Source organism: Polypterus senegalus, chromosome 6, assembly GCF_016835505.1.
Source record: "Polypterus senegalus isolate Bchr_013 chromosome 6, ASM1683550v1, whole genome shotgun sequence".
Taxonomy (NCBI): Eukaryota; Metazoa; Chordata; class Cladistia; order Polypteriformes; family Polypteridae; genus Polypterus; species Polypterus senegalus.
The window spans coordinates 85520758-85542945 of NC_053159.1; the positions used below are offsets into that span (position 1 = coordinate 85520758).

General features: G+C 38.7%; 1 protein-coding gene across 1 annotated transcript in view; it reads left to right on the forward strand.

The window, feature by feature from the left end:
• The first annotated feature begins 3671 nt into the window (after window positions 1-3671).
• cnppd1 (cyclin Pas1/PHO80 domain containing 1) overlaps window positions 3672-22188 on the forward strand; it is a 38190-nt gene continuing 19673 nt past the window's right edge. The window contains exons 1-3 of the mRNA XM_039756458.1: window positions 3672-3824; window positions 7392-7494; window positions 21654-21735. Of these exons, the coding sequence (XP_039612392.1) occupies window positions 3762-3824; window positions 7392-7494; window positions 21654-21735 (248 nt within the window). The 5' untranslated portion in view covers window positions 3672-3761. The remainder of the gene's footprint in view (window positions 3825-7391; window positions 7495-21653; window positions 21736-22188) is intronic.

The window sequence follows — 22188 nt, forward strand, 5'->3', positions numbered from 1 at the left end:
ATTTTACGATACAGCTGTGAGCATGACTCCAAAATAAAGTTTACTGAATTTTACAAACCAATTGTAAGACTTCATTAAAATTTTTTTTTTTAAATGTGCATATAATATCACCATTCATGTGCTCCTCAAACCTCCCACGGTTTAATGGAAGACCTGAAGTAAATCAGTTATTAGAACTGGAACAAAACCAAATATTAAAATAAATTATACAATTATACATTGACTTAAAAGAGTGATCGTTAAAGAAAACAGTACCTGGGATCTGATGTATAAGATTTTTATACACTCAAAAAGAGGCTGGAAATGTGTGTACACAACTTTCCATGCAAAAGTCAGAATTTACAAAAGAGAACTTTATTTATGACAACACTGACCCATGTGTACACAACATTTGGAGAAGCTGGGAAATGACAGCACCTTTGATCAAGTAGGGAAATGCAGCCATACCAATTAAATGACAATTTGCATGCATAATAATACTTATCACTGATTAATTATAATGTGCATTTACATGAGAAACATTACAGCTCTAAAGTGATGAATATGATGTTTAGACTCTATTTTTGTTCTCTTTTAAGATGCCAATTTTGCCTGTTTGCATTGATATATATATATAGCTGGCTTTTTATTGAATATGCTGCCATACAAATGGTGCCCTACTGCCACATGTTGTCTGGGTCACAGGGACACCACCAAAATAACAAAAATAATTTGCCTTTGTTCTATTTACCTCTTGCCTGCTCTTTAACTGTTTGCTTCCTCCTCAACCTGATACTGTCTTCCTCTCGACCCAGCAACAACTACCACTTCCAACCACCAACCACCACCCTATTCCTCCACGCACGATTAATTAACCGTGATCCCTGTGACTCAGCTCTCTGTTTAGGCAGGTGCCCCAAGCCCTTACAAAAAGTGTTCCCCCAAGACTCCCCCACAATACTACTTCCACTCCCTACAGCCCACACAATATATATGTGTGTATTATATATATATATATATATATATATATATATATATATATATATTTGTAGATGGAGATCCACAAAGGGAGAGAATGAATCACGTATCATAAAGTAGTTTTTATTTCTGACCTTGTCATTAGAGGATAATGATTAGACATACTAGAATCAAAGGCAAAATATAGCAAAATTAGGTGGCGGGTTTAATGAGGTGGGGTTAGGAGGGTGTTGGATGGAAAGTTTTATTTATTATGAGGATGTTATTCTTCTTAAGTTTGCATATGCTGGGTTCATGTCCAAATGTCTGTTAATGCCGCTTTCGTTTGATAGCCAAGATTCAGCCAGCTCTCTGTCACTTTTACTGGCCTTAAATCTTACTTGTACATTGTCCCAGTTAAATGTGTGTCCAGTTGAATTTGTGTGCATATAAATCAGTGATCGTGTGTCCCTACTTCTGACGGCGTTTTGATGCACGTGTTGCGATTCTTTTTGATGTTTGTCCTATTTATACCACTGGACAAGTTAACGCCTTATTGTTGCATTAATTAATTAACGGCGACAAATATTTTATCGCTCGTTAATGCAGCTTTTGTTATTATTATTTTGAAAGCCTTGGTCTCCCTAGCAATCGATAGTGATCTTCTTGTTACAGCTCTTTTCGATACACTTTTGCTAGAAGGAAAGTTGATTGTTGTTGATTTGACCTCGATTCCCTGCACGTGCATGGGAAGCGAAGAGCAAACAGCTTCTAAAATGAAATGTGGAGAGACACCAAAGTGAATATTAAAAGCAAAATAGTCCGTGGATGACTTTTTTCATATTATTGCTGAATCATACTCTGATTTGTCGGAATTCGATTTTGATGCAAGTGATCTGAAGATATAGGTCGAAAATGAAAGTGAGGTACCAGCATCAGCTGATCGGTCCCCAGCTGATTGTGGTTCATGTAGCTGACGCACCTATGGCAATGTTCGCCTGGGAGAACAGACACGATGACAGGAGGTACAGACCATACTGCATCTCACTTCAACTGGCACCCCAGTGCACCTGTCTCACAAAGACAGCCAGGCAACCAGCCCACCGTGCAAACAGACGTTTTATGTTGATTTATGTGTGAAACCATTGCTTTGTGCACTTTTCAGAAAACTGAGTTTTTTGGAAAAAATATTAGCCCACAAAGAGTTGCTACTGTATAGGAAGCTAATCAAGGACTTTTCTAAATGGTGCAACTCAAACCACTTACGCCTGAACACCAGCAAGACCAAGGAACTGGTGGTGGATTTTAGGAGGCCCAGGCCCCTTATTGACCCCATGATCATCAGAGGAGACTGTGTGCAGAGGGTACAAACCTATAAATATCTGGGAGTGCAGCTGGATGATAAATTGAACTGGACTGCCAATACTGATGCTCTGTGTAAGAAAGGTCAGAGCCGACTATACTTCCTTAGAAGGTTGGCGCCCTTCAACATCTGCAATAAGATGCTGCAGATGTTCCACCAGACGGTTGTGGCAAGTGCCCTCTTCTTCACGGTGGTGTGCTGGGGAGGCAGCATAAAGAAGAAAGACGTCTCACACCTGGACAAACTAGTGAGGAAGGCAGGGTCTATTGTAGGCACGGAGCAGAGTGACGGGCGCTGAGCAGGCTCCTGTCAATCATGGAGAATCCACTGCATCCACTGAACAGTATCATCTTCAGGCAGAGGAGCAGCTTCAGCGACAGACTGCTGTCACTGTCCTGCTCCTCTGACAGACTGAGGAGATCATTCTTCCCCCACACTATGCGACTCTTCAGTTCTACCGTGGGGGGGTGTTAAACGTTAACATTATTCAAAGTTATTGTCTGTTTTTACCTGCATTTTTATTGCTCTTTAATATTGTTTTTTGTATCAGTATGCTGCTGCTGGATTATGTGAATTTCCCTTTGGGATTAATAAAGTATCTATCTATCGAACATAGACTTGTTTATGCTGCTCCCTGATAAAAGAACATGTTTCTGCTGGTATATGTTTAGATAAAAAAGAAAACAGATTTAGAAATGTTAACTTGCTGTTGTTCGGAAGGTGCCTGTTATAATGTTGTGATTGTCATTCCGGACACTGAGGGTAACTTGTTTTTCGATAACAAACTAGATAAAACGTTAATGCCCTGGCAGTGGCAAATAGCTTTGGTTTTATATTTGATTTGATTACAGTGATGTTTAAGATTTACAAGAAATATTTTAACTGCTACTATGTAAAGGGAATACTGCTGTTAAAAAGCACCTTATTTGTTTAAAGTGTTTGCAAACCAAATAAACGCAATACTCTTACTGAGTTCATCATTGAATTTTGCACACAACAATGTGATTGTTGTGATTGTCTGCGATTAATCGCTGTACAGCACTAATATGTATATCTCCATCTAGTCTAATTTCAGTTGCACTGATGTGTTCCTCATAAAGTATCTCAACTAAACAATATATTTGTAGAGAAAATGAGTTAAAAAAAACTCAACGACTGAGACAGGACAGGGTATTAAATTCCTAGTTTTATTACCTACAAGACTTTTCTTCTAATTTGTATTCATTATTTGCACGGACTGATACCATACGCTGCACCGTTGCCCGGGTCTGCCCTTTCTACGCCTCGCTACGGTTAGACTGTTAATACGGGTTAGTCCGCCGCCTGCCTGTGTGTTGTCCGTGATGTTCGCAGCAGAGGCGCCACCTACTGGCGTGTCTATAGCGACTTCCGGCTTCCTCTTGGTTTACTGGGCTTAAGTTTGGCTTCCCGGTGCCCAGTGGGCTCCAAGAAGTCATCAAGCATGGACTTTGAGGGGCTCTTCGACGAGAGGAATTTCACCTTTTCTGACTTCCAGGAGTTCACGGTAGGTGCTGATGTCGTTGACGGTTTGGCTTCAGACGCTCCAAAAGTGAGGCACAAAGGGCGTATGCTTGTCTCAGTTTTGGCACATTTTGTCAGTGGTCGTTTATTGAGCTCTTCTGTCCGTATTCCAGTTTCCTAGGGTGTTCTAACTGTGAATATTAATGTGGAGCGGCGTTCTGTGTTGGCCGAAACTTATGTCGTCGCAGAGCGGTTGTCAGGCGCGGCCTCTCTTGATAACCCAACGCAGAAAACAATTTCCGTATTATCTGGTGAAGTGCAGCCTAAAAAACACACACAACACATTGATTGTTACTGAGTGCATTTTTAAAATTTAATGAGAACAGCGGGTATCGTCGACATCAGTGGCCCAACGATAAAGACTCCAGAATACCCGTATTGGAAGACAAAACCTTTTGGGAGAGAATACAGTGATTGACTTCAATACTGTAAACCAAGGCCCGGCGTCCTCGAGCTCGCGTAAAGAATGATCGGGCGTTTGGGGTGCATCGAACTTGGAGAGAAAATTTGATTTCCCGTTTCTGAAGGGAAGTGACAGATATCGCTATTTGCAGCTAACGTTTAGCGTAATTAGTTTGGACCACAGCGGAATGGTTTTATGTACTATTTCTACTGTTTTTTTTTCACTCTGGCTTACGAATTCCTGTCTGTTTATTTACTGATTGTCAAATCCGCTTATCCAGTTCGGGGTCGAGGGGCACTGGAATCGGAGCAGTTACTTAAAATGTCACTCATGAATTTACAGCCACGGGTTTAACCCACAGTGCGTGGTCGACAGTCGTAAAATAATTCTGTTATCATTAACACCTGCATTAGTTTTCTTCTTTTTAACAGGGAGGTTAATCTTGCAAACTCGCCAAGGGCTCTTTGCCTCTTTCCTACCTTGTGTCCAGCGATGCTGAGACATTCGTTGGCTTCAGAATTGCATAAGGCGGATTTTAAGTATGTTGGAGCAGTGGAAGTGTTCAGCCAGCGAGCTAAAAGTTGTGGTAGTTACGGTGTAAGAGATGGATAAATGTAATATTGAAGATCGGTTTTGGATCCAGAGAGTAGTTCAAACAGCCTAATTGATGAAGATGCACTTAATTCAGAATCAGACTCTGATCCAGATGTTAATGTCAGTAACACTAGTAAAACTTGGATACATTTAATGAATTATGCATTAATTGCATGTGTTTAGAATAATGATATTGTATACATTGTTCTGCCATTTTTAGAAGTAGATTTAACCAGCTCATGTTCATACAGTGGAGGTAGTAAGTATTTGATCCCTTGCTGAATTTGTAAGTTTGCTCACTTACAAAGAAATAAGTAGTCTTTTATTTCAGTTTCATTTTAATGGAGAGAGTGAGAGAGAATATCAACCAAAAATCCAGAAAAAACAAATTACATAAAACGTATACATTGATTTGCATGTCATTGAGAGAAGTATAGGGTGGTCCAGATCTAATTATGCAATTTTCATTACGCTATAACTTAAGTTTATAGCATAGAAAATCACCCGAAAAATCCCGGACCATCGAGAAATGTGCGAACTAATGACATGAAGAATCGTCTTTGCGCCAAACTGGAATCGTCCCCGCATAAATCAAAGTCATGCAGACGATCTGCATAATTGGATCTGGACCACCCTGTAAGTATTTAATCCCCTACAACCCAGCCAGAATTCTGGCTGCCACAGATGGGCACACATATTTCCATCAGTCAATTACAGATACTCCTGATCTCAACTTGTGTGTATATAGCACACCTGTCCACAGAATCAATTTCTCCAATTTCAACCTCTCCACCAGAAGAAATATGAAATGCCCCGCATGTTTACTGGCAAACTTCTACATGTGCCTTCTTGAGCATGGGGACCTTGTGGGTGTTGCAAGATTTCAATCCATTATGGTGTTATCCAATGGTGTTCTTGGTGACTGTGGTCCCAACTGCCTTCAGCTACTCCCGTGTAGTTTTGGGCTGATCCCTCATCTTCCTCAAGATCTTGCATGGAGCTACAGACCAAGGGAGATTGATGGTCATTTTGTATCTCTTAATTTCCGAATAATCCTACCAACAGTTGTCACCGTCTCACCAAGCTTCTTGCTGATGGTCTTGTACCCCATTCTAGCCTTGCGCACATCTACAATTTTGTCCCTGACGTCCTTTGACAGCTCGTTGGTCTTGGCCATGGTGGTGGAGAGGTTGGAATGGAAGAAATGAATTCTGTGGACAGGTGTGCTTTATACACATAATGAGTTAAGATCAGGAGTATCTGTAAATGATTGATTGATTGATTGTAATCTGTGTGCCATATGGCACTGTGAGAGCCAGAATTCTGGCTGGGTTGTAGGGGATCAAATACTTATTTCTCTCAAAGACATGCAAATCAATCTATGACTTTTATGTAATGTTTTTTTTCTGGATTTTTTGTTGATATTCTGTCTCCTTTAAAATGAAACTATCATAAAATTAGAGACTGTTCATTCTAGCAGGTCTGAATTTTGTGTTGAGTTATTGCTAAATAAATATGCTCATTATATACTGAGTTGAATATGATTGAATACTAATTAAATCAGAGCCTGTATTTCTAGTCACGACATATGGTGAAATGTCCTTAGTTTACTCCTTTTAATTTTCCTATAGCACAGTGAGCATTGTTTGGCCTTTACATACTGTACAAGTGTAAATAAAAAAGTAAAGGCAATTTGAAAATTAAAAAGTAACCTGAACAAATAGAAGCTGACACAATATATCACATTTGTGATATCTTATGGATAGTTCCAACACACACAACTCTGCCATTGATCTAGTTTTAAATTTATTGAAAGCACTTTAGAACACAATTTCATGTGTCAAATGCATATATACCATACTTTACCTTTAATGTCATTTAGAGGTGGAAATGGTGGTGCAGTGCTGCTGCTTCACAGCCCCATGGTGATTTCCTTGTATCAATCAGGATATCATCAGTATGGATTTGGAACACGTTACCCAAATTTGCATAGATTTTTCTTCCAATCACAAAAAATTTCATGTTGAAGTAGTCCAAATTGGCTTCATCTAAATTTGTTTAGGGACTTTGTGTGTATGTGTCCTACAGTGGACTAAGTCCTATCCAAAATGTTAGTTCCTGCCTTGCACCTGATGCTGTTGAGATATGCCACAGCTCATGAGTCCCTGAATGGGATTTAATAGATATAAAATGTCAGACAAATGACTATTTGTTGATCGTACACAGAATTAAACAAAAAGTTGAAGTGCACTTTTTTTTTTTTTTTTTTTAAACCCACGTTTTTGCTAAAGTGATGCTTGACTGGCCTTGCTGGTGAATTTTCTTTGTATTATTTTAAATAAGATATAAAACAGTTCTGATTTTTGCATGTTTGAGATAAAGGTTTACAGTGTTAAGCAAAAACAGAGGAACCTTTTCAATATTTTTTTTTCTAGCAAAGATTTTAGACATTACCATTTAAGTTGTTGCCAAATTTTTGCTTTATACCCAAATATATATGATATCAATGTATAATAATGACACTACTGACAAAGCCTCTTCTTGCAACTTTAGTTTCTTCCAGGTCATCAGAAATTATCAGAAAGGGTCCGTAAACGCTTGTACTATGGTCTGGATACAGATGTTACACTAGATGCACTTTCTTGTCCTGTTACAGGTAAGTGGAAACAGTGTATTTATCACTTAGAGATTTTTTTTTTTTGTCATAAACATTTAAGTCAATATTTGTCTTTTTTGTTGCATGTACGGTATTTGACATTTATATAGATGATGCATGTGAATAGGCTTGAGAACCAGTGCTCTATGAGGATGTTTTGACTTTGTTGTGATCATTTTTTGAGTCACATGCAAGCTTTGATTAATGAGTACTATTACTGATGAAATGCAGCATTGACAGAGTGCTGCCAAGGAAATGGATTACTTTTTGTTCAGCTGTAAATCTTTAGACGCTCAATTTTTATCCCTGAACACCAAAACAATTAGCAGAGAGATTTAAAATAGCTGCAGAGTATGCCAAAACTCCCAAAAAATGTGCACAATGGAAAATAAAAACATGGTGTTTGTCCGTTCCAAAGAAAAATAAGCCTGTAATTGTCGGGAGGTCAGTGGCTGCTCTTTGCTTGGCGACCTAAACAGAATTTACTCCTGTTCTATTAAATTCAGGCCAGTCAAGTAAAGTTAGTTCAGGAGGTATCTTTGATAGAATCCTTCAGCATTGTCCTCAAGTTCATATAGGTCTTGCAACAGTAGTTTCCTTTCTGGATCAGAGTTGGATTATGTCCTAGCAATTGTGCTTTTTATTTTCAACACACTAGTGAAATGGTGCACTACTTTTCCTGAATAAACATCTCCAAGACATGGGAGATTAATGCATAAATAAAACCACAATTGTTGGATTGGTAATAAAACTTTGACTTTAGTATTAATACAATCTTTTAGGCCTTGGTACCAGTACCGAAATAATACTGAAGTAAAATAATTGGGGAAATCCCCATTACCCCATCTAATCCCACACAACCCCCAGTTGCACGATTGTGAGCAGCCTATGTGATATGCCATCCCAACAGTTGCATTGGTTGAATCACATAATATCGCACCTCCCAAGTTTGCTGCAACATACAGTTGCCTTTGAATTTTACAGTGCCTTGAAATGTGCTGTCTAGGGCTGCAACTAATGATTATTTTGGTAGTCGACTAATCATTCAATTTATTTTTCGATTAGTCACAATTATTTCATGCCTGATTATTTTGATGCCTGCGACTTGTGGTTGCACATACTGTTCTGGGCTCCAGTGCATGTCTTACCTCATCTGCTCACATCTGTCAACCTGCAAATGTCACCCTGATGTCTCTGCATTAACAGGATTAAAATTAATAATAATCAAATTAAAATAACCAATGAAACATATGAATTTGAAAATAATCAGATGTTTTTATATTAGTGTGACCATCACACTAAAAAAAAGAAATGCATTAAACAATACAAACTAGTGTACGTAGTCTTTAAACAAAAAAAGTGCATTTAACTTAATCAAAACATACATTGTTAAAACAAACGTTTTTCATATTTTAGTAATAAATGACAAAATGTAGACATAAACTATATAATGTGCAACAATCAAATAAACACTTTCACAGAAGGTTCAAGGATGATACAATAGCTTCCATTGTGCAGCGGTAGGAATTGCTGACTTATAATCAAGAGTCCCCGGTTCGATCCTGACTGCCTCGTATATTTACCGTTTTGAGTAGTGAGTTGCTCTTACTGTTAATATTATACAATAAACACATACATTTGATTTGCGTCTGTAACAGCCACTATTAAATGTATAGTACTTGTAAAAGTTACCATATTTTTTTTTATTTTTTTTTTTTACTTCTGTCAGTCATGATCGCAATACATACAACTGCACCCCCAGGGATCCGATGCTGTTACTTTTTATCTGCAGCTGGGAATAACTGTAGATGTGAGTGGTGTTTTGAGACATTCGAACTGGAAATTCTCGTACCTTCTTGCAGTTGTAATCAATGACCGCGTTTCCCACATCCCCCCCACCCCTGATCTTGCCCAGTCTGCACAGGCCTCCAGGGCATGCTGAGGAAAGAATGTTCCTCTGCAAGGTGTGCCATGAACACTCTTATTTTCTCAGTGGAACATGTACATGCCTAGCACAGTACATGTGCTTTGATTGCCACCAGGTCAACTTGTTATACCACAAGCAACCGGCCACCTGCGTGCTGCTGCTAGCACCGAATAAGCTCACGCCTTCTGGTGTTGGCACACAGCACCAGAGGGAAAAAAGAGACAAATATATGTGACATTTTGAAGACATAATTGTATGGCCTGAATAGTACCAATCAGAAAACGTCATCACACTAATGCAGTATTATTTGAAAACAAACAGATCGGGTGTAAATTTGTTACTCGTAAAAGTTAGCTTTTTTTTAACTTTTATTTTCTCAGTCTCATTCACGCTGTCCCTCCCCTCCTGATCTGACCCTAACTAACTAACAGTGCCAGCATAAATTCTCAAGAGACGGATTCTCCAGGAGGCTTTCATTTCAGATGCTCATGCATCGCTATGATGCTGCCGTGAAAAGAAAGCTCCGCTTTACATAATCTACATTCAACTTTTTTTTCTTTTTCGGTGAAGTTCTTCCTCACTTTAGAAAGTTTCTGTCTCAATTTTTTTCTGTCTCCTTCCCCCTCCTCTATCCGACTCGCCATTGCCACCACGTTTATTTTCCTCTACATTCTTCTTCTCCTCAGACGTTGTTTTTCGTTGGTAGGACTGTGTGCAGTCTTGACAAACAATAACAGAAGATACTGCCCCCAGGCTTTAATGTAGTGCATTGCAGTTACAAAAACCAATGTGGTTCTTTGTGACTGGAGCCTCTATTGAAGGTTCTGTTTATGACACGTCTACAATAAAAAAATCCATGTCGACAGTTTTTTGTAGTCGATGTCGTCGATTATGTCGACTAATCGTTGCAGCCCTAGTGCTGTCTCCCGTAGAGTCCACAGCATTTTAAAAAGATGGGGTGTTTCGGTGGGTGGGTATGGTGGTGTGCCCATCATAGGGTCTAAGGACTGGTTTATATTTCACACTCTGAACGCATAAGTGCATGCATAATGGCAGCCACCTGTTCCCAGTGTTCATTTGACAAGTCCTCTGAGCTCATCCTCAGAAATTTGTGACTCGTGCGCTAGTTGCAGTACCACCAAAAAATCGGGTAGGCGCAGTGTTTTCAAGTTGGAATGTGACATCAGAGTCTCTGTTTACTACTGAAATGTGATAGCAAGGAGCTTTGCAGATCCCACAGAATCATTGTTCATGTTTCTGTGTTTGATGATCAAACTTAAATGCTGACATTCAAATAAATTCATAGTGCTTTTTTTTTTCCATATATTTCTCACATAGGCGATACAAGTGTCTGACACAGTATATTTGAAGGTCTCATACCATTTCTGTGCCGTCTTTTTACGGCATCATAATAAAAATAAATAAATTGAGGGCACAGTGAACAAAAGAAAAGGTCAATTTTGTGATTAAAATAGAAAATTCAACCTTAATCTTGTACTTTATTTTGTCATTACACTACCTGGAGTTTAAATGTTTTCCTGGTGGGTTTCCACAGTGTGTTCAGGTTTCCTTACAAGGACACGCAGGTTTGGTGATTTGGTGATGCTAAAATAACACTAGTGTATGTGGTGCTTATTCACCCTGCGATGAGCTGATGCCCTGTCCAGGGATTGTTTCTGCCTCACGCCCAATGCTAGCTGGAATGGGAGCGTCCCTGGATTGATAGATGTAAACATTAAGGATCCATTCTTTTCAGAGATACTGTGGCAAGGTGTCCTGTGAATTTAAAGGATGTTTCCAAAAATTCACAACACAGCGAAGCCGAATGTTGTTTTCTCAACGTGATGATATCTTGCACTATCACCCAGTGGGATCCTCCAGAGTTACGTAAGGTATGTGTGCAAATGTAAACAGAACACTGCTTGCGTAGCAGAAGGCGCACGCATTGAATCACATGATGTATGAATTCGGCCAAAAGTATATCAAAGGGAAGAGCGTGGTTTAACTGGTCCAGGATTCAGCTGCCCGCATCATTACTAGATCTCCCTCTATTCACCACTCCTGTTTTGCAGCAGTTTCATTGGCTTCCAAGTTCCGTTCAGAATTCAATTAAAAATTCTCCTACTAACTTTTAAGGCTGTCCACAACCTTGCCCCTCCATGTTGCCATTCCCTCCTTGTACCCTTAGATCCTCTTCCTCTATCCACTTGACTGTCCCCTTCATCTTACAACTATGGGGAGCAGAGCATTCAGTTGCTCTGCTCCCCAGCTTTGGAACTCACTACCACCTGAGCTTATTTTCACTTTTCAAATCCAAACTTAAAACTAATTTGTTTAAGACTGCTTTTTCTCTTTGATTTCAATTGCTCTGTCTGATTTTAACTTTTGTATTTTACTTTTGTTGATAATCTGTGTTTTGTCTATTGTCCGGTGTCCTTGAGTGTTTAGAAAGGCGCCTACAAATAAATAAAATGTATTATTATTTATTATTATTAGGGAGCTTGTCCCACACAGTCTGTTCCACTGCCTTGCTATAAACAGTTGTTCACATTTGAATGCTGTAGTGCAGGAGTTCTTGAACCTTTTAATCTGAGGACCCAAATAAGAAAATCCACACTTTACTGGTAGCAAAAACAGGATTATTATCGTAATGAGATCAGAGACATAAAAAGACAAATAATAATGGCTGTATGATGATAATAAAGTAAATGTTTTTGTTTCCTTTTATATAGTGCTGGGCGGTATACTGGTTCATACCAAAAACCGTTTTTATTTTTGTTATGATATGGATTTTTCTTATACCGGAACACCGGTTTAAATAGCTTAAACAAAATTCAAAACATGGTGCAGCGGGAAACTGTTTAAGGGGGGGACTTGTTTCACTGCTGCACCACTAAATACGCATGCAATGGAGTACATGAGTTACTGGAGGTATTGAGCGGTGAAAATGGAAAGAGAACATTCTGAAACGGAAGCTGTAGCAGATGATAAAGTTGAACATGATGACACAGAAGAACTTTTGATGAAAAAAGGTGCCGTGTCTATTGTTTAGAGATACTTTGGTTTTAAAAGGTCGGATTTGGACCATTATGTTCAAATGTGTGAATACTGTTTCTATACTACTGGATAATAATGCAAGCCAAGTTGTACTTGTTTTATTTATTTTTTTCAACACTGTATAATGTACCTGGTTACTGTGTAATAGTGTGACAATGCCAGTCCCCTACAGACTCCCTCTTCCCACATGGGAGTCTGTTGAGCCAACACCGTCGATAGTTATGACCGAGATGAGCTGAGAAATCTGAAGCCAGGGGAAGGTGGAAAGTGCTCAGGTGCTTTTGTTAAAAACAGTCAAAAGTAAAACCAAAAGTGTCTGTTGTGCAGTGTTCAGAAAAGTACAGTACCCAAATAAATAGCAGATCCATAAAACCAGTGAAATGTGGGGATAAAATCCATAATAAATAAATCTGTTTAAATAGCGGTTAAAATGCAGTCACTCTCCTTGCCTGATCACAGCACACCACCACCTGCCTCCACAGCTCACCCTTCATTCTCGTTTGCAGCATGAACTGCTTTCTGCCAGCACCTGACTTGGCTGTCGCCACACTGTGCAGCCAGACCGTCCGAGGTCGGCACACCTCCTGTCTTCCTTCGCGCTCACTCAGTCGCTCCTCAGATCCATCTGGAGGTCTTGCATTTCGCTCGCCTCACTCTACATGCTTAGTCAGTGGAGTGAACCAGCCCCTAGATCGCCCCAGCCTGCGCTCCCTCACGGAGCCCCAGCTCGTGCTGCCTTCTCCTTCCCGGTGTCTGGATCGTCTCCTATGACTACCTTTTCCCTTCTTTAACCTCCTTGTGTTCTATCTTTTTTTTCTTTTCCTTCCCCCTATCGTGCAATGCAAGTTGCAGTTTTATTATTTATGTGTATAGCTTTAGGCAAGGTCGATATTGATGCAATTTTCCTTAATGACAGTTTAGTTGGTAAAGATGTCATCACAAAGTTGCACTTGTTTCGTTTTATTTTATTTTTGTGAATACTGTGTAAAGTGCCTGGGCTTGAAGTTTTGAAGTAATAGTATTATTACTGAAAGTTGCACTATTATTTACTTTATTGTTATTATTTAATAGTTTAAATATTATGCAGTTTAATGATGGTAAAGTTGTTTAAAAAGTCACTTTAACATGCAGTGGACAGAGATTGTTAACATTAACAGAAAGTGTAGTTGGTTTACAAAAAATATTTACTATTTATTCCTTTTCTAAGACCTGTTCAGTGCAATACAACTTTTGACAAGCACCTCTGGATATTTTGCTAAGCCTAAATGGCATCTTTGGATGGTTGGCAATATGTTGTCAATTTTAGTTTAAGTTGTTTGCAAAATTTATTCAATAAAAAGGTTCTATATTTTGACTGCAACTGTCATGCAATGTGATTCCTTCTCTTCATTAGTGCCCCCCTCCTTGAAAACTATCACTTTATGGGGCCATGCAAACCTGTATTAATACTTGTGTGTACTTTAAAATGTTTTTTTTTTTGTACAATGTACAATTCTCATGACAGTGGAATAGGTTATTCTTAGCCAGTCTACTGCAGTAATCCATCCATCCATCCATTATCCAACACGCTGTATCCTAACTACAGGGTCGCGGGGTGGTCTGCTGGAGCCAAACCCAGCCAACACAGGGCGCAAGGCAGGAAACAACCCCCGGCAGGGCGCCAGCCAACCGCAGCTACTGCAGTAATTACAGTGGAAAATGTGGTTAACTCATGCATGGGGAAAAAAATACTGTCCAATACCGTGAAACTAGTACAATTTTGAAAAATACTGTGATATAGAATTTTGGTCATACCGCCCAGCACTACTTTTATACTTATTTCTCACTTGAATATTACTAAAACAGAAAAGTGGGAAATAAATAGGTTTTTAAAACAATACTCCATGCATTCAAACCTGCTTAACCTGAGTGGGGTTGTGGGGCAGCTACCACCTATCCCAGCAATCACCAGGTGCAAGGCAGGAACAATTCCTGAACAGGGTACTAGTAAATCACAGGGTGAACAAGCACTTGAACACACAATCAAAGACACACTAGAAGGGGCCACTCCAACTGGAGCACCTGGAGGAAACACTGGTATGCAGGGTACACACATGCACAGATGTATGCATGTATGTATGTATGTATGCATGCATGCATTCTTCATTTGGATCTTGGTCTTTGTCCGCGAATGAATTACAAGAAGAAGCACTAGATGGCAGTAGAGAGACAGCTAAAACATAGGCATTGCATTAAGAATTTCCTCCAGGCTTGTACTACTGAAGACTGTAGTACTCCAGTCACACCTCAAAACGCAGACATTCCAACTAAACAAATTGTTGTGCTTTAAATTAACTAAGATCTTCATTTAGATCTTGACATTTGTCTGCGAATTCCACGCATGCGTAGACCACCTTCCAGTTTAGTACGTTGTTGTTACTCACGGATGTCAACAATGTGCCGGAATAACGAAAGGGGTGGTGGACAGTGTTATGCTGATTAGCTCCTGAGGCCTGGTTAGAGAATGAGATTGCCAAAGATAAAAGGTACGTGCCTACGTAACATATGAATGAAAGAAAGACCGTGGGTAAAATGAATGACAATGTAACAGCACATTCCGGAAATTATTATTGTTACGTTGTAGCTGGCGAGTGCTGCGCGTCTCAGTTGTACCGTGCCTTGCTCACATGTCAGTGAAGTGATCCCTATTTATGCTTTAAAGAGCCTGGATACCTGTGTGTCCCCCTTTTATAACCATTGCTCCGTGTATATTGCCTTACTCTTTGGATTGCCACAAAGCAACCTGCGAGATTGGAGAAAGGTTGAGAAGACATCGTGAGAGGAAACGATAGTGTTGTGAAAACGAGACGGACTGTAAACGGACAGAAGCAGAAATGCTCCTACACCACCACATAATTACTATTCGGACAGTAATTCCTATCAAATCAATGTCCAAGGGTTTTCTTTTGTAATTTTGTTTCCCTTAAAAAAAAAAAAAAAAAATCATAATGCTGTACTTATTTTACACAATACTTTTTAAAAGCTCCCCGTTTCCCTTGGGAGACTAAGCGTGTACTTATTTTGCTTAGTGGTTAATCCAGGCTATTTTGTTATCATCAACCGTGGTTGAAATGGAACAAGTAAATATTCTGTTTTATCAGCAAATCTGTAAAAATAACTTTAATAATTTGAAGAGTGAAACTGGTGGGAGGGAGTGGGGTTGATTGGGGTTAGTGACAGAGGACCTTTTTCTATGTCTGAAGATGTGATCCTAGACAATTTGAGGCAGGGATGACTTGGAAGGTCAGAAGGTAACTGAATAACCCCGCGCTCCACCTCTTTTGAGACAAGCAACAAAGATGGCTGCCTGATGTGCTCTGCTGTGGTAAAAGTGATAAACAAAAATTTGACTAGTTGACATATTACTACTGGTATTCCACTAGGTATTACTTATGTTAGTTCTTCTTTAGCAGCTAGGTGCTCGCTGAAAGAAATCAAACTTTTTCATTTATATATTGGCCATGTATAATAAAGTTTGTCATAAAGAGAATTGTACCACTGGAAAGAGCTTGTTTCAATTAGTAAGTGTGCAAACTATGCAGCTGGCATCTAATTTAATAAGGTTTCAAACCTCCCATTACTCAAGTCTGAGTAATACCAGTTAATAGTTTCGAATGTATTTAGTGTGGTGTGAGAGGGTCAGAGTTCTAAATCATGAAAGATTTTTTTTTATACAATTATTAGCAAGCCATAAATTGCAAATATGAAACTGGTGATGGGCTATTTTAAAGATATGTAATACTAAATTACAATCCCAAGAGAATTTCATGCATCAAGTATTAACAATTCAAAAGTTATACGATATAGTAATATATATTTTTTTTTTTTTTGGGTAGCACTCATTTTTACAGTAACATTAGAGCTATACCCCCATTTTAAGCCTGCATGTTTCGAAAACTAATGAATATACAATCATTTTCACACTGGTTACTAGTTACTGGGTACAATGAAAAAGTTTTCACAAAGTATGAAGCAAATATGAGATGGTCACTTGGGAACATTTTCATAAATGTTTTGATTTTTGACATGGATGGACTCAGAAATCAAAATGCATAATTTACAGTGCTGCCAACTTTGTCCTGATGGGAATAAGACTTCTGTAGCAGGTGAATAGTTTAGATAGCTAGACTGCAGTGGGCCCAAGTGGTCTTTCACCAGAGGACATGCATTTTCCAGGACTAGCCTATTGAAAGTCTTAATGATGTAGGACATAACAGCAACTGGTTGAAGTCATTACATGAAGTGGTGCCTGCCTCCTTTGTAACTAGAGTAATACAGGATGTTTTCAGAAACAACACTTTCTGAAAACTTGATGACAGACTGAACAGGTGACTGAAGCCACTGCTAAATTGGTCAGCGCAGACCTTATGAACTTGATGGTTCACTCAGTCTTGTCCTGCAGCTGTTCCTGTGTGTAGCTTTCTCAGTTATTTATATATAATTCACTAAGGCAAGACACCCATGGAAAGCACGCCGGAAGGGGCGTGGATTCACTAAGCTGCCGACAAGTAAGACACCTATGGTGCGCGCAGCAAGGAGCCACGCCCACCAACTCCAAGACAATTGGATACGACGACAACTCGCAGAGCCACGCCCACCAACTCGGACGCGACGACACAGAAAAAACGGCATCATTTATATTCGTCTGTCGTACAGCCCACATGCACCTCCGAGCATGTTGACTGTTCATAGAGGCATGTTTCTCGTGGAGGTGAATCGCCATATGCAGCATGTAAAACGGTTTGCGAGGGGTATCCCATGGGATCCTTAAAACAATCCTTTACAACTGAGGTTAAAACACAATGAAGTAAGCAATCTTTAAAAACGGAGTTTTCAGTTTACGATACATGACCGCGTGCACCGTAGCAAACTGTTTTACATGTTGCATACAGCAATTCGCATCCGCGACAAACTTGCCTCTTCTTCACTCACGGACAATTATATGTTGCTCTCTCCAGAGTTCCATCTTTTCATTCACTTTCTGTTGTATCCTCAAACCCTCCCTTTTTAGACAACTGTGTCTTTCCAGAAGAGTGCAACCATCAATAAATAATTATGCAGAGTTTGTTATGCCACAGGTTCATTATTGTTTTGTATTTTGCTCTCTCCAGAGTTCCATCTTTTCATTCACTTACTGTTGTATTCTCACACCAACCCGTCTTAGACAACCGTGTCTTTCCAGAAGTGTTTAGCATTCAATAATAAATTATGCATGAGATTGAGCGTGTGTCTACCCGGCGCAGAGAGGCGTGGGTAAGCCGTTGAACCCCATTCGTGCTGCAAACCGTGGACACTCCCACTGGTTACATCCCTACCCTTTGTACACACCCCCCTCCCACCTGGCTACTACTGTGGTTGGGTGTCTTGGTGGATTATATATAGAAAAGCAGCCAAAACCGCACAGAGCAATGAAAAGTCTACGTGAGTCACAGGTACATCTGAACTGTGCAAAGACGACAACGACTCAAGTGACGAGTTGGAGGTGGGCACATGAGCAGGCAGTGCATACTGAACGAGAAATCAGCAAACTAGCATGACGGAGGAAGGGAATGGACGCCCTTCTCGTCTCCTCCCGTTCCACTCTCTGCGCCTGAGTGCCATGCACCCCATCCCTCCACCTGGCAGGAGAAGGCGCGATGGCGGTCCGCCAGTTTTCAGTCATGGACGATTGTGTGTTGGTTCGTTCCGTGCATTGTTACAATGTTGCTTTTCTTGCTGATTTATTACATTACCGATTTTTCAAATGTTAATTTTCTCCCTGTGCTTAAAAATCATTAAAAAAAACAGCCTGATTATGCGGCGTATGGTACGCTGGGTTGGCTAGTCTGTTATAAAATTGGTTCAGGGTGTTCTCTCTGTTCACAATCCCTTGGATTGCTTAAGTCCAGTTATTATGCCCAACCAATTACAAACATCATGTTATTCTGAGTGAGTTTCCAATTTTAATGCTGTAAGCTTCCTTCTCTTGACCATTTTCTTCCATGTTCTCTGTATACCCTAGAGAATCTTTGTCACCAGATTTGAATGCTCCCATGATTTTTTTTATTCAGGAGACTTTTTAGCTGTTTAGTAATCCAGGGCTCGTTGTTTGGGAAACTGTGCACTTTCTTTAGTGTCCAATAGTGTGGACACAGAAGTTCATATAGTCTTTGATTAGCAATTTATCCAGTCTGTCTTTTAAAAGCAGCCGTTCAGAGCCATTTCAGCCACCAGTGCTCACTTTCTCGCTATCCTAATAATAACGGGTTGCCATCTAATAACAGGCTTGTGGTTGGGAGTAAGAGGTTTACATATAAAGGCATCTTTAACATTTGAATTTAGCAACTCCAGCTTTTTTCCTCATGTTGAACTTGACACATGCTGGTAGACGTTTGCTTCTTTTAGTGTTAAACAGCTGAATTTGCTATTTTTAATTGCTTCTTGTTTTATCCAGCTACCTCTTAAGAATTCCTAGGTGTCCATTGATTTAATGTTAAAATTTTTAAGCAATTAAATGAAATTGTTTTAATTAACTCCTCACAAGTTTTGCTCTTGTCAACTCATTTCCATTACAATTTCTAGCAATAAAAATTATTTACAGAATGATGTAATTTGCTAAAAAAAATGCTGTTGCATAAGTTTTGGTTTATAGGAAAAAATTTGAATATTTTATATATTAAATTTCATGCATGTATTGCAACTTAGTTGTATACTCCTAGGCTTTCCTGACTTTTCTATATCCTCCTGATAAAGGTGACAAAACCTATATGGTTTTCAGTATATGAAATGGATTCATATTGGCCAGTTTCTAATAAATCTAATGTCTTACCCAACCACTACAGTTAATGTCCAAAGAAGACGCCGCCAAATTGAAGCAATTGCTAACATAACACACTTGCAAGAAACTGCCCTTTTAATATATTGTAGGCCAAATGTATGGGAAAGTCCTTGGGTTAGAAGGTCTTGGGAGGTTTGAGTACCTTGAGTTCCATTTTACTGAAAGTTTTAGATTATATCATTTTAGAATGCCAAGATCAGTCTTTGAAATGTATGGTTGTATAGGGCCATTTGTCACACCACTAGGTAACCACTGACATCTGTTCCAACCTGGAAGCACATTGCCATTACTTTATTCAAATTTGCTACTTGTGCCAAGCATAAAGTTGTTGCATGGGCATTTGGAATGGGTAAGACCTAAATCCACTGTTGTGTTTATGCAGTATGAAATCTTAGATAGAATAATGCATAGATACATCGTTGTCAAACGTCATGGAAGCAAACAAGATTACATACCTGAATTCTTTGGCACACTCGGCATAAGATTTGTACAAGTGTGTAGAATAATCTCAACACCCCTAAATATTGTATTAAGATTACCTTGATAAGCTATGCACACATTAGCTTGTTTGAATTGAAACTGTCTTTTTAAGAATGTCCAAAAAGAAATTTTAAATAATTTTTTTAAATATCATTGCATGTTATAGGAAGCTGCAGGTGCTGTAATTTTGACAGGCTATATGTTTTGTTACAGGATAAAAGGGTATAAGGCACTTTCATTCCCGGAACTGTGCACATATTTTTAATACAGGTTTATTCCTGAAATGAAACTGTTCCACCTCGTACATGAAGAAAATCTTGCCACAATTCCTCAAATATATGTGTAAATGCACTAATATATCAGTTTGGTTGGAAACTTTGCTAATGAGGTGCAAATGACAAAGCAATCCACAGATTACCATATCCAGATTTGTTACTTTCCACCTGCATGTTTTCACCATGAATTATCTGTATTAATGTTTGGAAAGAAATAGAAGTGAAGAACTGACAATTATTAATCAGCTAGGCACAACAAATCATTTGGATGATATTCTCAGGGGGGGAAAAAGCGATAATATATGATTTGTTGTGATGTGACACAATGAAAGTATTAACAATCTGGAAATTTAAGTAACTTTCATTATCAGCAACAGTTGATTTCTAATGAAGGTGTTGGCTTAGAACCATAATGTGCAATCATTGTATCTTTTAAGGACAAAACCTGAGGACCCCTTGCACATTGTTAATGAACTATTTAATATTGGTATCAGCTACCAATTGTCAGTGCGTCCCTTTTTTTTTTTTTTAAGCTCGGTGAATATTTAGTACTTCTGTAAAATGCTGATCTAGTTTATTATCTACAAATCCAATGCTTTACTGAAAGCAATATTTGTTCCAGGTTCATTTGCCTCATTTTAACAACTGAAAATGCCTTCAAGCCATAATTTATACAGCCACTTGCTTGTTACTTTTGACTCTTTGAGAGGAATGTCCTTATTATGTCACCAGCAAGGTAGTGAAAGAGTTTGACTTTTCCCCCATTTGCAGGGGTCATGTAACCTGTGCTGTCTATAACCTGCCATCAGTTGAAGTTGCGTACAGTTTCCTAAGTGTTTTTCAATATATTGGTGATGCAAATTTCGGGCCAGCCTTATTTGCCTAGCAGTTAAAATATAAACTTAAGTGGTCACTGTAATAGTTTAGCTAAACAGTTGGCACTGGCTATTTAACCATCTCCAAGTGTGTTCATGAAGTGTATTGTATTATTTTTTGTGTTTTATTGTAATTCTGTTCATTTACATTGTGCTAATATCCATATAAATGTGTGTCAAAGTAGTAAATGTTTTTTTATATTGATAGTACAGTATGTAGAAGTCTGCATTTGCGGTTGTTAAATTTCAAGTGAAGTTTGCATTTTGGCCAATGCTAAGGTGTATAGTTGTGAGTGTGTATTTATGATTGTGTTCTTTTTACAATGAACTGGCATCCTATATTAGAAGGTTTCAGTGATTTGTGCTGCTGGTTTAGGCAGAATTGGTGACTTGCAAGATAAATGTTTTAATATTTATATTTTATTTAGCTTGTGCAATAAGTAACTAATCAGAAGTTTCATGTTTTGTCAGGAAAGAAGAACCCTGTATGCAGTAGCAATTTAAAATTTAGATTACCATAATTTAGTTGACCTATGTACCATAACTTATGTCATTATGCTGCAAACAAAGTTGTATGCTGTATTATATGTAAGTTCTACTTGGTGATAAAATGCAATTTGTGAATCATAAAAGACCGGTTTATAAATTGTCAGATTTATTTTTCATTTAATCAACATGATTTATTTTAGATATTGCAGTAGAACTTCTTCAAAAGTCAGCACCAAGTCCAATCCGGAAACTTCAAAAGAAGTATGCAGCACATGTGGCAAGGTAACTTTGCAGCAATGCAATTTAGTTCTTTTTTAGTTGTTTGTTTTTATTTCTTTCTGCCATGGTGTCTTCAAATCAGATATAATTTTGCATATCATTGTGAATAAAAATAGCATTTTTTTTTCCCCCACAATATAAAGGTTCTTCCAAAACTGCCATCTCTGTTGCTCTTTTCTGATTCAGTGGCTCAAACTCAGATTTGACATTAGTGCTTTCTTCAAACCAGGAATATTTATTGAGAAATTTTGTCAATGAGGTCACCTTTGATATACATCACAAACCAGTTATGAAAAACCAAATATCCACTAAATAGTGTGTGAATAATGTTTGTAATGGCCAAGTCAATCTGATTGAGTCACATTAATGTCACTTTTTGAAATCTGCCTGTGGCTTTCTGTACCAAGCTTAATAATTGATTACTAGTGTTTTGTGGAGCAGAAGGATTGAAAAAGG